This window comes from Cheilinus undulatus, linkage group 18, assembly GCF_018320785.1.
Source record: "Cheilinus undulatus linkage group 18, ASM1832078v1, whole genome shotgun sequence".
NCBI lineage: Eukaryota > Metazoa > Chordata > Actinopteri > Labriformes > Labridae > Cheilinus > Cheilinus undulatus.
This window is the reverse complement of record NC_054882.1, coordinates 23,927,025-23,939,426: the sequence shown is the minus strand read 5'-3', so window position 1 is coordinate 23,939,426 and position 12,402 is coordinate 23,927,025. Positions and strand designations below refer to the sequence as shown.

The following is a 12,402-nucleotide window of genomic DNA, read 5'->3' as shown; positions in this document are numbered from 1 at the left end:
TGGACATGTGCTATCCGCCACCAAATCAGCACAAACCCAGAAGCTTTTGTATGGTCTTTTCCTGTGAATGACTTCAAGTAAATAATGGAAGAAAAAAGAGATAGAATCCCTTATTTAATTACATACTGAAAAGAATATAAAGATAGTTTAGTTCATATTAGGACAAAGGACTCTTGCACCATTTTTGCCTTTTTAATTTCATGTATTATTTAACTAAAATATAATTATCTAAAAGTCCACTTACAAGCTCACTTAAGAGTTTTCAAGTGCATGTCATGGTCCTCCTAAGTCAGCACATTGGTTTAATAAAAAAGCTTGTGATCATCTGATAAACTATGAGTAGGTTTGAGCAGGTTTGAGATAGAAGCATGTCTCTGCTCAGAGACTCAAAATTTTTAACATCTGCTGGTTTTTTTTACATTTAATTCAATAAAATAATCATAAATTGACATCAAGAATAGCTCATTTCAGCCTCAAGCACTTCACCTGTGCAATAAACAAACTCTTGGCCTTGTTTAATAGCTGTAAACATGTTTTGATTCCATCTTGGCCCTCTTCCATTGCAGACACGAAGCCCCCCATCACGCCGGTGTTCTCTCCGGCCTCCAGCTCTCTCCCCTGGCCCGTCATCATCGGCATCCCCGCTGGGATAGTCTTCATCTTTGGCACGGTGCTGCTGTGGTTCTGCCAGAGCCGAAAACACTGCCCCCCTCCCAGCCCTCCCACAGCCACCACAGCACAGGTGCTTCATAGCTCCCACCGGCTGCCGCATCGAGAGCGGGATCGAGGCTGCATGGCTCCGTCCTCCAGCTCCTCCAGCCCGGAGAAAGACTGCATGAGCTCCATGAACTATGAGGAGTACCTGGCACAGCAACAGCTCCTCCTCAGCCAGGGAGGACCAACAATCCCACCCAAAATCTACCCTAAAATCTACACTGACATTCACACACACACTCACTCCCATGTGGATGGCAAAGTACATCAGCATCAACACATTCATTTCCAGTGTTAGCCCGAGTGCCAAATATGACTCTTGAACTGTTACAGTGAGTTATAAAGCTTCTGAGTGACATTCACCTGGCATTACTCTCTTCAGTGGACTTGTCTCATAGCTGAAGATTGTCAGGAAAGCATGAATATGGGAAAACAGTGGCCAGTGATACATCCAGACTTCCAGATTTGGTGCTTTTTTTATACTGTTCAGATCCTCACACCACTAAAAATGCATTGATCCTTGGTGTGCACTTAATACAAAAAAGGACATGGACATTTTTGCTATGTGTGAGTTAATTGCAGCTGTTCAGGCCAGCTGAAAGCTCCTCTTCTGCAGTGTAGCAGAAGATGGATAAGTTTTTTCTCTTACTTCTCCAGCTGTTGGATTGCAGAGGTTGTTTGGTCTGCCTGGATGAAGATGGTACTAAAGATTTACAAAGGGGCTGGTTCTTCACGCTCCTACTCAGGTAGTCCTTTTGTTTGTAAAAGATGCATAATGTTTTGAATGCAGACCACTATCTTTGTTACTTTCTTCCATCCCTCATTTTAGTCCTCTGTTAAGGTGAAAGAGAGTAGACCGGTAGAACATTTTTATGGTGTGCAAACCTTGCCTGAGACTGCAAGGGATGGAAGAATTGTGTTTCTGTGTTACCTGATGTGGTCTTCATCGACATTTGAACCTCTAAAGGTAGATTCCCATCACCAGTCGGAAGCACGTCGAGTTAAGTAGTGTTCATTTAGACCTCCACCTTCTCAAACCACAGTTTATGAAGCTGTAGTCAATTATAATCAAACTGAGTCATGAGTATTTAATTTATTTTGCTAAAATAATGTATCAAAGTTTATTTTTCAGAGTAAGGTGTTTTTACATATCTATGTAATGTTATTAAAGTATACTGTTGTTGTTATGCATAGTACATTTTGAGTACTTCGTCATCCAGTTTAATCACATTTAGTTCATGCCAATATTTGAGGTATTTCTGTATGTAATTGGTTGTATTTGACAATCTTGTATGATATACTTTGTTCAAGGCTCAAAAACTAAGTCATCTAAAGCGTGATGGTTTGGTAGTTTGATTAAATGACCTGAAATGAACAAGTTCCATGCCTCACAAATGAATCTCTGAAACTGTTGAGTGTTCCTCTACGGGTGTCAAAGCCCTTTTGGGTAAAATAACGGTAACGGTGGCAGGTTACCTGTCCTGGGTACAGACAGGTCAGCTTTCTTCTTTTGAACAAGCTGAAGTATCTGTGAGGGTGACGCAGAGGGCAGCCAGCAGACGTAACTGCGATGAATGACTGAATAGACACTGCACAGACACAAGAGCAGTCTTACACAGTCCCCTCTTTAGATGACTGACAAGCCCTGCAAGACTACACCGAGTGACCAGCATCTTTCTCCCCCTTTTAAGTGATTCAGCCCCCCTCCACTCCACTCTGGTCTGCACCGCCACCTCATTCAACTCCAATCTAGGTAGGATTTCCTTTCACCATTTAGGAAGTGCATTGTCCTGCTGTGGGAGTGATGTGACAGGAGCCTGTGATTGCTCAGGAAAGAAGGGGAGCATTGTGTCAGGTGAGCTCTTGTTTGATTGTAAGCATCGTAGGATGGAGATGAGCTCTGGCTCCAGACACATGATGGATGAGTATGTTGAAAATTTGTCATATTCTTTTAAGAAAAGATGCAGATGAAAAAATGTATTTTGGCTGTAGACATGCTGCATCCATATACATAAATACAACTTTAAATCTAAACTTAAAAGAGAATGTAAAGACAAGTACTGCCCCCTAGTGGTTCTAGTAGCAAACATTTAAACTATTACAACCTTATCTAATCACATAAATCATCTTTATTTACTTACAGTTTTCTTAAGAACATTGATAAAGACAAACAAAAGCTGCACAAGAAAATGATCTGGGCACAAACAAAGAAGAAAAGGTATTTTATAGTGTTTACATATGAGCTCAACCCCTCTGGACTTTGCCGATCAGTTCATCACAAAGTTTGGTTAGCTCCTCTGCCTCCTTCTCCTGTAAACATCAATATAAAAAGGAAATTATAAAAGCATAATGATAATTTTAGGCATGCTTATGTATACTCTTCTATTTAAACAGCTCTTACCTTCTGGTCTAGGCTCTTCTCCAGGGACTGCACCTTCAGCTGCTCCCGGCGCAGCTGGGCTTGAAGTGCAGACACCTCAGCCTTGTATTTGGACCTCACCTCAGCAATTTCTGCATTTGCACTGAAATCAACAATAAATGGTAAAAACACTTAAAATTGTTGTATATTTCCCAAGTAAAAAAGAGCCAGATTTCTTACTGGGTAATTTTCTCCTCAGCGTGAGCTTTCAGAGTCTGATAGCGCTGCTCCTCCTTTTTGATCCTTGCCAGATAGTCCTGAGCACAGGCTTTCAGGGTCTCCTCATTCTGGAGGAAACAGTGTACATTAACATTCAAACTGCCCCAGCTTTTGTTTGAACTTGATATGTGTTGCACATTTGCAGTTCTCACCTTTTTGTAACCTTCAACAACATCCTTGTACTTCTCCAGTCTTTTAAAAAGGTCGGAGAAAGATCTCTCCATAGCGTTGAGGTCGCTGGACACCTGCTCCTTCTCTAACAAAGCTTCGTTGAGCTTTGCCTGGGACACCTCCCTTTCCTTCTCCTGATCGGCTGAAGAATGCAAGAAAATTAACAACACAACAAACACTACATCAAAAATATTTAGACAGTAAAAGACATCTTTAAACTTACCCATCATTTTTGCAATCACAAGCTCAAATTCTGCAATTATTTTCCTGTAAAAAAAAACAAAACTTGTTAAATATCTACAAACACTGAAATAAATGTAAAATATAAAAAAAAAACTAAGCAAGGCTCACCTCATCTCCTGGCCATCATCATGAAGCTTTTTATACTTTGTGCTCCATTGCTCTTCACTTTCTTTCCCCTGTAGTAGAAAGTTCATATTAATTTATATTTAAGAATAAATGATTTATCCTAGATTAACATTTAGGCACTTACGGTTCCATCATATTGAAGTCTATGGTATATTTAAAAGAGTTTGTTAGTGAATAGGTCTGCGGTAAATTTAAGCTTAGAGAGTTTTTCTAGACCATAAAGTACACCTGGAAATGTCCCACTTGTTAATTTTGAATCATTTTCACGCATTACAAAAGATGGTTGCTAACAGATGGCTCATTAGGAATACAGAGTTAGTCAGGAACATTAAACTTTACCACACCAAACGTGATCTCATCTACCCGTCCGCTTTACACCCAGTTTGTGTTTTCTGCTTAAACTACTCTGACTCAAACCTTCCAGTTTGTTGGTCATAATAAGAAGCAAGTCTTTCATCGCAGAAGTAAGTGCACAAAGAAAAGTTGAAGCTTACTTCACTGGTCTCACTGAAGTCAGTTTACCATTGAGTAGTTCTTTGAAGGCCATTAGTTTTTTTTAATCTAATTGACTGCAATAACACTTCACAAATTTTAAGTCTTGTGAAGACTATCTTGTTGAAAAAGCATGCAATATTTTTTTTTTTTTGCAAAGAGCTTGTAGAGCAAAAAACAAAAGACAAAAAACAAACAAACAAACAAACAAAAAAAACATATCGACAACAGAACCTGTGCATCTCTAACTTCCAGGTTGGCCTAGGGGTGATCAACAAGGGTGATCTTGGTCGGACAAAAGCTTTTCAACCAAACACTCGACCAATCCAATGGAAGCTGTCAGCCCTATATCTGAATGCACTGTATTATTGTTTTATCCCAAATAATCATTTGAAAAGGATTGCTAACAGAAGTTTTTATTAAGAAATTGACTTTGAATAGTTAAAAACTCTTGGTCTCCTATTTAACAAGGGATTATCCCACTTTTGTAAACAAGTGATACCTATAAAATAGAAAATCACTCGTTTGTCCAGTTTCAGGCTTCGAAAACAAGAAATTCAGCAGATAATGGCCTTGTCTGTTAAACATGTTTGATGTTAGAGCCTTATCCAGTCAAAGAAATCTTGCTGTAGAATCAGATAACTTTGAACTGCTTCAAAAAGTGTTTGGAAAACTGAGCTTCCACAAAGGTCTAATGTGGTTGTTAAACTAAGCACTGACTTCACATCCACTTCAACAAAGTCATTTTAACAGAAAAACTTTGCCAAATAAATTAAGCAGGACAAACCTGCGCCTGGACTCTTGCGATGGCAGCATCCATGTCTTTCTGACTGTACTTCAACACTTCAATAATGGCCTCCTCTGTGTTCGCTGGCTGGAGGAAAAGAGGGGTGAGACCCTCAATGATTGGAGGAGCCTATATCACATTAACAGAGTAAAAACATCACATTAGGAGATGTCAGAAGGTTGTATTGAATGGGTTTCAAAAACAGTGTTCAGGTGTTTCTACTTGCTGTAAAAAACATTCAGCTCTGTTGTCATGAACTTACAGGTGCTGTAGCATCAACCAGCAATTTGAAATCATCCTTTTGTGCAGTCTTTTCTGTCTTCTGTGGAGTCTCAAGCCTGAATCAGGCAGAAAAAACAAAGCCTCTCATGTAAAGCAGTCAAAGTGGTTGAATTTCAGTCAAAATTCATTTGTTTTACAGGACACCTGGAGCAGAACGAATTCACCTCCAAGGTCCTCTGACAGCAGCAATCAGAGTAAGTAAAAACAGAAGTGCGTCATACCGTGTAACAAGGGCCGCTGGACGAGGAACGGGGGCCTGAGCAGCCAGGCCTGCAGACTTCTTTGGGCTCTCTCTGAGAAGAGGGTCGAATTTAAGGTACAACGACTGTTTTCTTAATGCAGACTCCTTGAACTGCAGACAAAAATATGTGATATTAAAATACATGTGGGTCATAGTTTGGCTATCAGAGAATGTAGTTATTTAAAACACACGAAGTTGGTGCTTACACTGCTGGACCCGAACTGTTCAAGGTAATCAATCTGTCCATCAAAGTCATTGGCCATGACTAGAAAAAGGGATGAAAGGCTGTGGTTAAATTTGACGCTTTCTGAATATGCATCATACACAGTCTTCAATACTAGAAAAAAACAGAGTTGCAAGAAACTTTCTTACACACAGTTCCAGGAACAAAATTCTCATTCCATTCTGAGAGTTCGGCCTCTGACTTCTGCTCAGGGAGGATCTCTGCTGGTTGTTCAGCTTCAATCTGAAATGTCTGGTTAGGGCCAGAGGCGACCTTGTCTTCAATGCTCTGTCATTCAACATAAAAAAAAAAAGATCAGTGAGAAAAATAACCAAACAAAAGTTATATCCAAGATTACATCCAAGTATAGTACTTCTCTCACTGGTTCAGGTTTGGGTTCAGCAGCTGGGATGCTCTCTCCAGCACTAGAAAGTGACAAAAGTATATAAGTGACAGTGAACTAATGGTTTTGGCAGGAGAAGTTTCTACCACAATTAAATTCTAGAAAGACTCCAATGAAAAAAGCCAGCATACCATGCTTGTGACACAGATTCCTTCTCCATAGGCCTCTCCGTTTGCTCCTCAACAGAAGTTTCCATGACCACAGGGCTGGATTTCTTGCTGCACATTGGAGAGTTCTTCACATCTGCTTTTGTGCCAAAGGGGTTGAAGTTGGGGTCATCAAACTTGTCAAAGTCAAAAGTATAAGACCCTTTAGGAACTGGTACATCAGCTGCTTCAGGCTTCACTACAGTTTCTTCTGGTGCTTTGACATCAGATGGCACCTTTTTTTCTTTAGGTTTTAAACCAGGTGGTCTTTTGCCAAATTTTTTAGGTGGAGGCTTCTGTTTGACCTCACCACCATCGTCAAAATTAAACTCGAGTTTGACTGGTCCACTGTTGACTGGGGCATCTGCTGCCTGAGAAGTGGACTCAGCAGTTGGAGGTTTAGCTGCAATGGCTGAGATTGGGGCAGCTGCAGCTATGGGCTTCATCTCAGGCTGAACAGGAACCTCCATGGCCACCTCAGCTATGTCGGCATGTGTGGTTTTATCTTCCTTTATCTGGATCTCCTCCACAGGCTGGTCATTCTCTGGAGCTTTTCTCTGAAGTACAGGGGAGTTCTGAATTTTAGAGCCACTGGTTTTGAAGGGATTGATCACATCAAGGTTGTCAAAATCCAAATTGTAAGAGCCTTTAGCTGGCAGGGGAGCATCTTCAATAAAACTGCCCGACCCTTTGCCTTGATTAAAATTTGCTGATGTATCAGCAGGCTGTTTTTCATCAGGTGTGGCAGTACAGGATTCTTGTTCCTCAACTGGTGGGACCCTGAGCACAGTGATGACACTGCTGTCTGTGGAGCTGATGTTTGCAGAGCTGTCAACCAGGGAGTTTTCCACAGACGGAGTGAATGGAAGTGTCTCATCGAGTGCTGATTCTGTTTTTGTGGGCTCCTCTGAGATGTTCTCTGGTTTAGTGTGCTGAGGTTCAGATTGAGCTGGAGGTGGGTTCTGGACAACAGGTCCCGCAGGAGACAGGAGCATCTTATTAGATCCTTGAAATGGGTTGATAGCATCAAGGTTGTCAAAATCCAACTGATAGCCTCCTTTGCTTTGAATCGGCATTTCATCATCTGGGTAAGACGAAATTTCTGTGGAAAATAAGAAATTATCAGCAATTTTCTGTGTTTAGAGACATTCAAGGTATGATGTTTGAATTACTTACCTTGTTTGGGCTCATCAAGCTGCACAGTGGCATCTTGTGGTGAAGTGCTGTGAACACACAAAAAGATTTTACCGTTGAAAGTGACAAGATATGATGTTGACAGCAAGAAGAAGAATGATAAGTGTTCATACTTTGTTTTATCCAAATTTAAGGACTCCATCGCTTTTGTACACTCATCCACACTTGTCATCTTAACAGACTTGGTAGGAGACAGGATTCTTTTAGTCACAGGATCTCTTCTTGGAGTCTGAAAACAAACCTGCAAACACAATATGTTGAGCAAGTTAAATGTTAGACCAGAAAAGTTTCCCTGTTGGACCCCGCAAGGAGCCAAATAGAAAAAAGGATATCATTTTGCACAGTGTCAGTGCTTTTTGAATTTACGGGGAACTCAACAGCTTTGATTAATTGTACTCATAATTGTTGTCTCTGCCTGCTATTTCTTGAATTTGATATCATAAAGCCAAATTAGAATAGGCTGTTGTAAAAGCTGAGATTTCCCCCGTATACAAACAAATAGGGATGCTCTATTAAGGCAAAAAACACAATCATGCTTATTTTTAAATGGTATAAAGATCACCATCATTACTCAAATACTCTCAACAATTTGAAAAGCAAGTTATACGTGAAAATAAATTAGTGAAAAATAATGTATAAAAAAAGTACTTTCATGGCCAAAATATTACATCAAACACAAAAACAGTTACCACATGACAAAACCAATTGAAAAAAAAAGGCTTGGGGCACAGTACTTTAATCACGTTTTTGTAGTTGTCATGATTGTTGGAAGCCAGAATTGTGATTTAAATTGAAACCCCATTAATTGCCCGGAGGTACAAGCAAACCCCCCCAAAAAAGTTTGATAAAATTTCATAAAATGCTAATTAGACGTGTAGATTTCATGTATTCAGACATGTCTGGAGTCAAAGGGCCATCAAAACTAGGGATGCACGATACAATCAGCATGATATCAGTATGAGCAGATAGTTGCTTAAAAAGTGAATATCAGCAGATATGAACATTTCTGCCAAAATTTTGACTATAAAAATCTGCCCATATCGGTTGTAAGTATTGTCTGTTCAAACAGTTAATTTAGTGGAGTTTTGGTCTGGACCAACAGACCTGTGTCAGCTCAAGTCCTTGTCTTCATAAATCTTCATTCCCTACACTTTTAAAGTGTGTTTTAAGGACTGAAATTTGTTAATTTACTCATCCTCAAACTTTAAATTGTGTGTTTAAAGGACTACTGTTTTGGGTCTGAACTACATTTATTTATATTAATATCAGTATAGGCTAAAATAAATTAGTTAATAGCAGTATATCATATATCTGTCTTCTTAATCTAAACTTAAAGACATCTTTTCAAGACACTCCATGACCTTAAATTTGAGGAATCAAATACCAGAGTTTTTAAGTATCTACAGGACCCCCTTACATAGCAGGCAGCAGTTTCACTTAGTTAATTTGTTAATGGTGTTTAATAAAACTTTTTTTTTTGTCTACATAAAAATTAACAGTTAATATTTTCAAAACTCATTTATTTGGTCATAATAATCTAAAATTAAAAATAATGTTAAAATGCAACAAAAAAGACTATTTAAGTTTAAGAGAACGTATATATAAAATATAAAATAGCTGTACAAAATGGCAGAATCTGAAGACAAGAAAGTCAAACTTCAGCCTTGTGTCACTGGTTTATGAAAAATAATCAAGACATAGGGTACACAACTTTAAACAAAGTAAAAGTCCTCAGTACCTTTGTCCCCTTTGGCACGGTCTTACTGGGCAGATTCTCAGTCTGGCGCAGGATGGACGGCCTCCCAGTCGGCTGATCCAGGGCAAAAATGTCATTAATTGAGCTGTTCTGCTTTCCTCCAGGGCAGACCACACGATTTTCATCATTCACTTCAACAGAACTCATCCTAAAGAAAGCAGAAAGACTGACTGTTAGTTGAACAGGTTGGAGTGACGTGACTGCACACCAAGGGAGGCGTTGTTCTTCAAGCTGCTCCCAGCTGATAAGATAATTTAGGTTATGGAGGTGGCTGATGCGAGTGAAATAATCTTAAAAAAAAAAAATTGCACATAAACTTTCATCATCATTAAAAATATGTCTCAATCAATTTCTTCACAGAAAATTACTCTAAATTCACACAGACATTGGTTTCAACTCTTGTATAAAGTGACCAAAGAAGAACTTAAGAAAATGCTTTTGGTTTAATTAATTCTGTCATTACACGGTTTGTCCACCAGAGTGTGCTCACAAGTTTAATTTTGAGAAAAGTGTTACTTCCTTCATGAACAGTGGCTCTGTTTCATGTTGTTGTCCAAAGGTGCTTTTTACAACAGGAACTTTCTCTAGGAACCTTCTGGGGAACCGTGTGTTAATAACAGGATCCAGGGTCTATAATTTAGTTTAAGTGTAATTAATCTACCCTTAGAAAGTTCCTGCTTTGGCAGTAGTACTTCTCAGGAGAGCAGAAACTTGGGGGCTGAGGCCTACAGTGACAAATATTTCTGACTGGTCAAGTAATACGTTCTAGAGCAGTGATTTCCAACCTTTTCTCCCTGGAGCCTAGGGTATAATGCAAAACAGGAAAGGGTCCTTTCAAGCTCAATACTATGGATTGCATGCGTTGTTATAAGTGGAGCTGCACAGTTAATCCAAATTTCTATTACGGTCATTACAATACGAGCCTTTCAAATGAACCCATTGCTCATGCCTCAGTTCACTGCAATGAGTTACAATAAACAATTTTTTTAATGGATTCAATAAATTCTTTCTTACTTAGCATGTGTAATATTAGCTCGAGGTCTGGGTATACTGTATATTTATTCTCTCACACCTTTTCATGCAGTCAGATGAAGGTAAAGTGGCCTTTGGATTAATTTGTGCCAAATTAAGACACTGTCAAAATTGTTTATTATAGCTTACATGCACTCTAATGTGTCACAATTTATATAAACATAACAGTATTGAACAATGTTATTGCACATTGAATATTTTTTTTAAACGTGCAGGCTCAGTTTAAGGTAACTGGCTTTTAGTGTTATAACCTCTCTGCAGTGAAATATGTAAACTGGTGATAATTTACATCTTAAGGGCTTGAATTTAGATTGGCAGAAGATATATTCTGCCGTTTTTAGTGACAAAAAGTTGGTCTATGAATTAATATTGGATGATCAACTGGGTTTCTTAGATTGTAATAGCAAATATACAAATGGCAGCTATGATGTTAAAACAGTGTTTTAATATTGTAATGGTAATGTTTTCTGCTAGAATACTCTGTATAAAAACTTTGATAATTATTTTCTCAATCGGGTGATACTTGTGTTCAATCACAGGATATTTCTTCCCACATCCATGTGCACACCCTAATAACAGTACAATAAAATCTTTGTCTTATTTGTCTTGTGATCAATATGGCCAACGTTCTCATCAATCTATAAATAAGGCCAACTTCACTTCTTAACAAAGTGTAAAATATTGATGTACCTTTATTAAAATGCCAACGTAACGTTTGCGTGTATTGGGTGACAGAACGTGCGCAGTTAAGTTTACGTTAGCCACAGACGAACGTTAGCTTGTCATTTGACGCTAAAGTAGCGACAAATGACCAGCTAATGAATTCCAGCCTAAAAGACTTTGAGCCTCGAAGTTTTCTAATTTTAACAGAATTTAAATTATCCCCATACATTGACAACACAAGTTCACCTTTACTTGTAGGGCGTCATATCATGTATAAAAGGATGAGCTTGGTCCTGAAAACCAAACATCAAACCTCGCAAAAGTTCACATTAAAATTAGGACGATGTAATTTTATTTTTGTTTGTAAAAAACGAAATACGATGTTTTAAATGCTATATTGCCATCCGGAATATGCCACCTACCTTAAAAACACAGTTGTAGTTGGCTGAAAATATGTTATACTTCGTCAAAAGTTTCCACTGCAGGCTGGCGGAGCTGTAATGATGTGCTTTTGAATAGCCCTCGCCTGCCCCGAGAAACAACCGTTTAGAATTTAAAAGTCTTGAAACGCACCAATGAGATCATCAGAAACATTCAAAGGAAACACGCTTCCGGGTTCAGCATCCAATCGGGTTGAAGAGCGGATATGATTCAGTCGAGCATGAGCACAGCCCTGAATGGCAATTTTCAAAGACTGTTGACACGACAAGAGAATTATTTCAACAGGTCATACGTTTTAAGAAAATCGCAATATATCACCTTTGTTCTTTTTCCCATTTATGTATTCTCTACCCATTGGGCGAGAGGCTATTTTGAATGTAAGAAAAAGAGTTGGTTTACATTATTAAAGTTAGATTCAACCGTCTACAAGGTATAACCACGAGGCTCGTAATTTGACATCAGTTCTGACATTTCACGGTGCAGTTCCCCCAATATTATGTTGTCTACATATTTGAACTAGGGTTCAGTATAAATTGCTTTCAATGTTTCTAAAAGTATTGATTTACGTATAGATAAAGGAATTCCAGCGAAACAGGAAGTGGATCTAGGATATTTCTCTGAGTCTAGTTTTATTTCAAGGAGCATGTAAAGATCACGTGTTTGAAAACTGAAAACAAACTGAAACAAAACAGGCTAAAATGTGAAGATCTTTGCAGAAACTGATCTTGTGTTGTAAGTTACCCTTTACTGTATAAAACCAATAAAATGATGATCTAAACAGGGTAGTTTTTGATTTTAATAAATTCATGGTCTTAAGTCAGTATTAAAGTGAATTCATGGTTTGCTTTGA

General features: G+C 38.6%; 2 protein-coding genes across 4 annotated transcripts in view; one reads left to right on the top strand and one right to left on the bottom strand.

Annotated features, from left to right (window-relative positions):
• Positions 1-2,281, top strand: part of LOC121525884 (fibroblast growth factor receptor-like 1) — a 34,240-nt gene extending 31,959 nt beyond the window's left edge. The window contains exon 8 of one of the 2 annotated variants that reach the window (XM_041812078.1): positions 567-2,281. In XM_041812078.1, the coding sequence (XP_041668012.1) occupies positions 567-1,012 (446 nt within the window). In that variant the 3' untranslated portion in view covers positions 1,013-2,281. The remainder of the gene's footprint in view (positions 1-566) is intronic. The other variant, XM_041812079.1, reaches the window with a different exon arrangement.
• A 542-nt stretch (positions 2,282-2,823) lies between these two features.
• tacc3 (transforming, acidic coiled-coil containing protein 3) lies at positions 2,824-11,639 on the bottom strand. Of its 2 annotated transcripts, none has more exons than XM_041811857.1 (17): positions 11,534-11,639; positions 9,399-9,564; positions 7,774-7,901; positions 7,643-7,689; positions 6,452-7,568; positions 6,291-6,342; positions 6,067-6,205; positions 5,901-5,959; positions 5,675-5,805; positions 5,434-5,509; positions 5,172-5,300; positions 3,875-3,942; positions 3,747-3,790; positions 3,505-3,665; positions 3,314-3,420; positions 3,116-3,236; positions 2,824-3,024 (listed from the first exon to the last, which is right to left on the bottom strand). In XM_041811857.1, the coding sequence occupies exons 2-17, from the start codon at positions 9,561-9,563 to the stop codon at positions 2,959-2,961; spliced, it is 2,610 nt and encodes an 869-aa protein (XP_041667791.1). In that variant the 5' UTR covers position 9,564; positions 11,534-11,639; the 3' UTR covers positions 2,824-2,958. The 2 variants fall into 2 exon arrangements, with proteins under 2 accessions (XP_041667791.1, XP_041667792.1); XM_041811858.1 differs by having other exon boundaries at positions 6,300-6,342.
• Between the last annotated feature and the right edge of the window lie 763 nt (positions 11,640-12,402).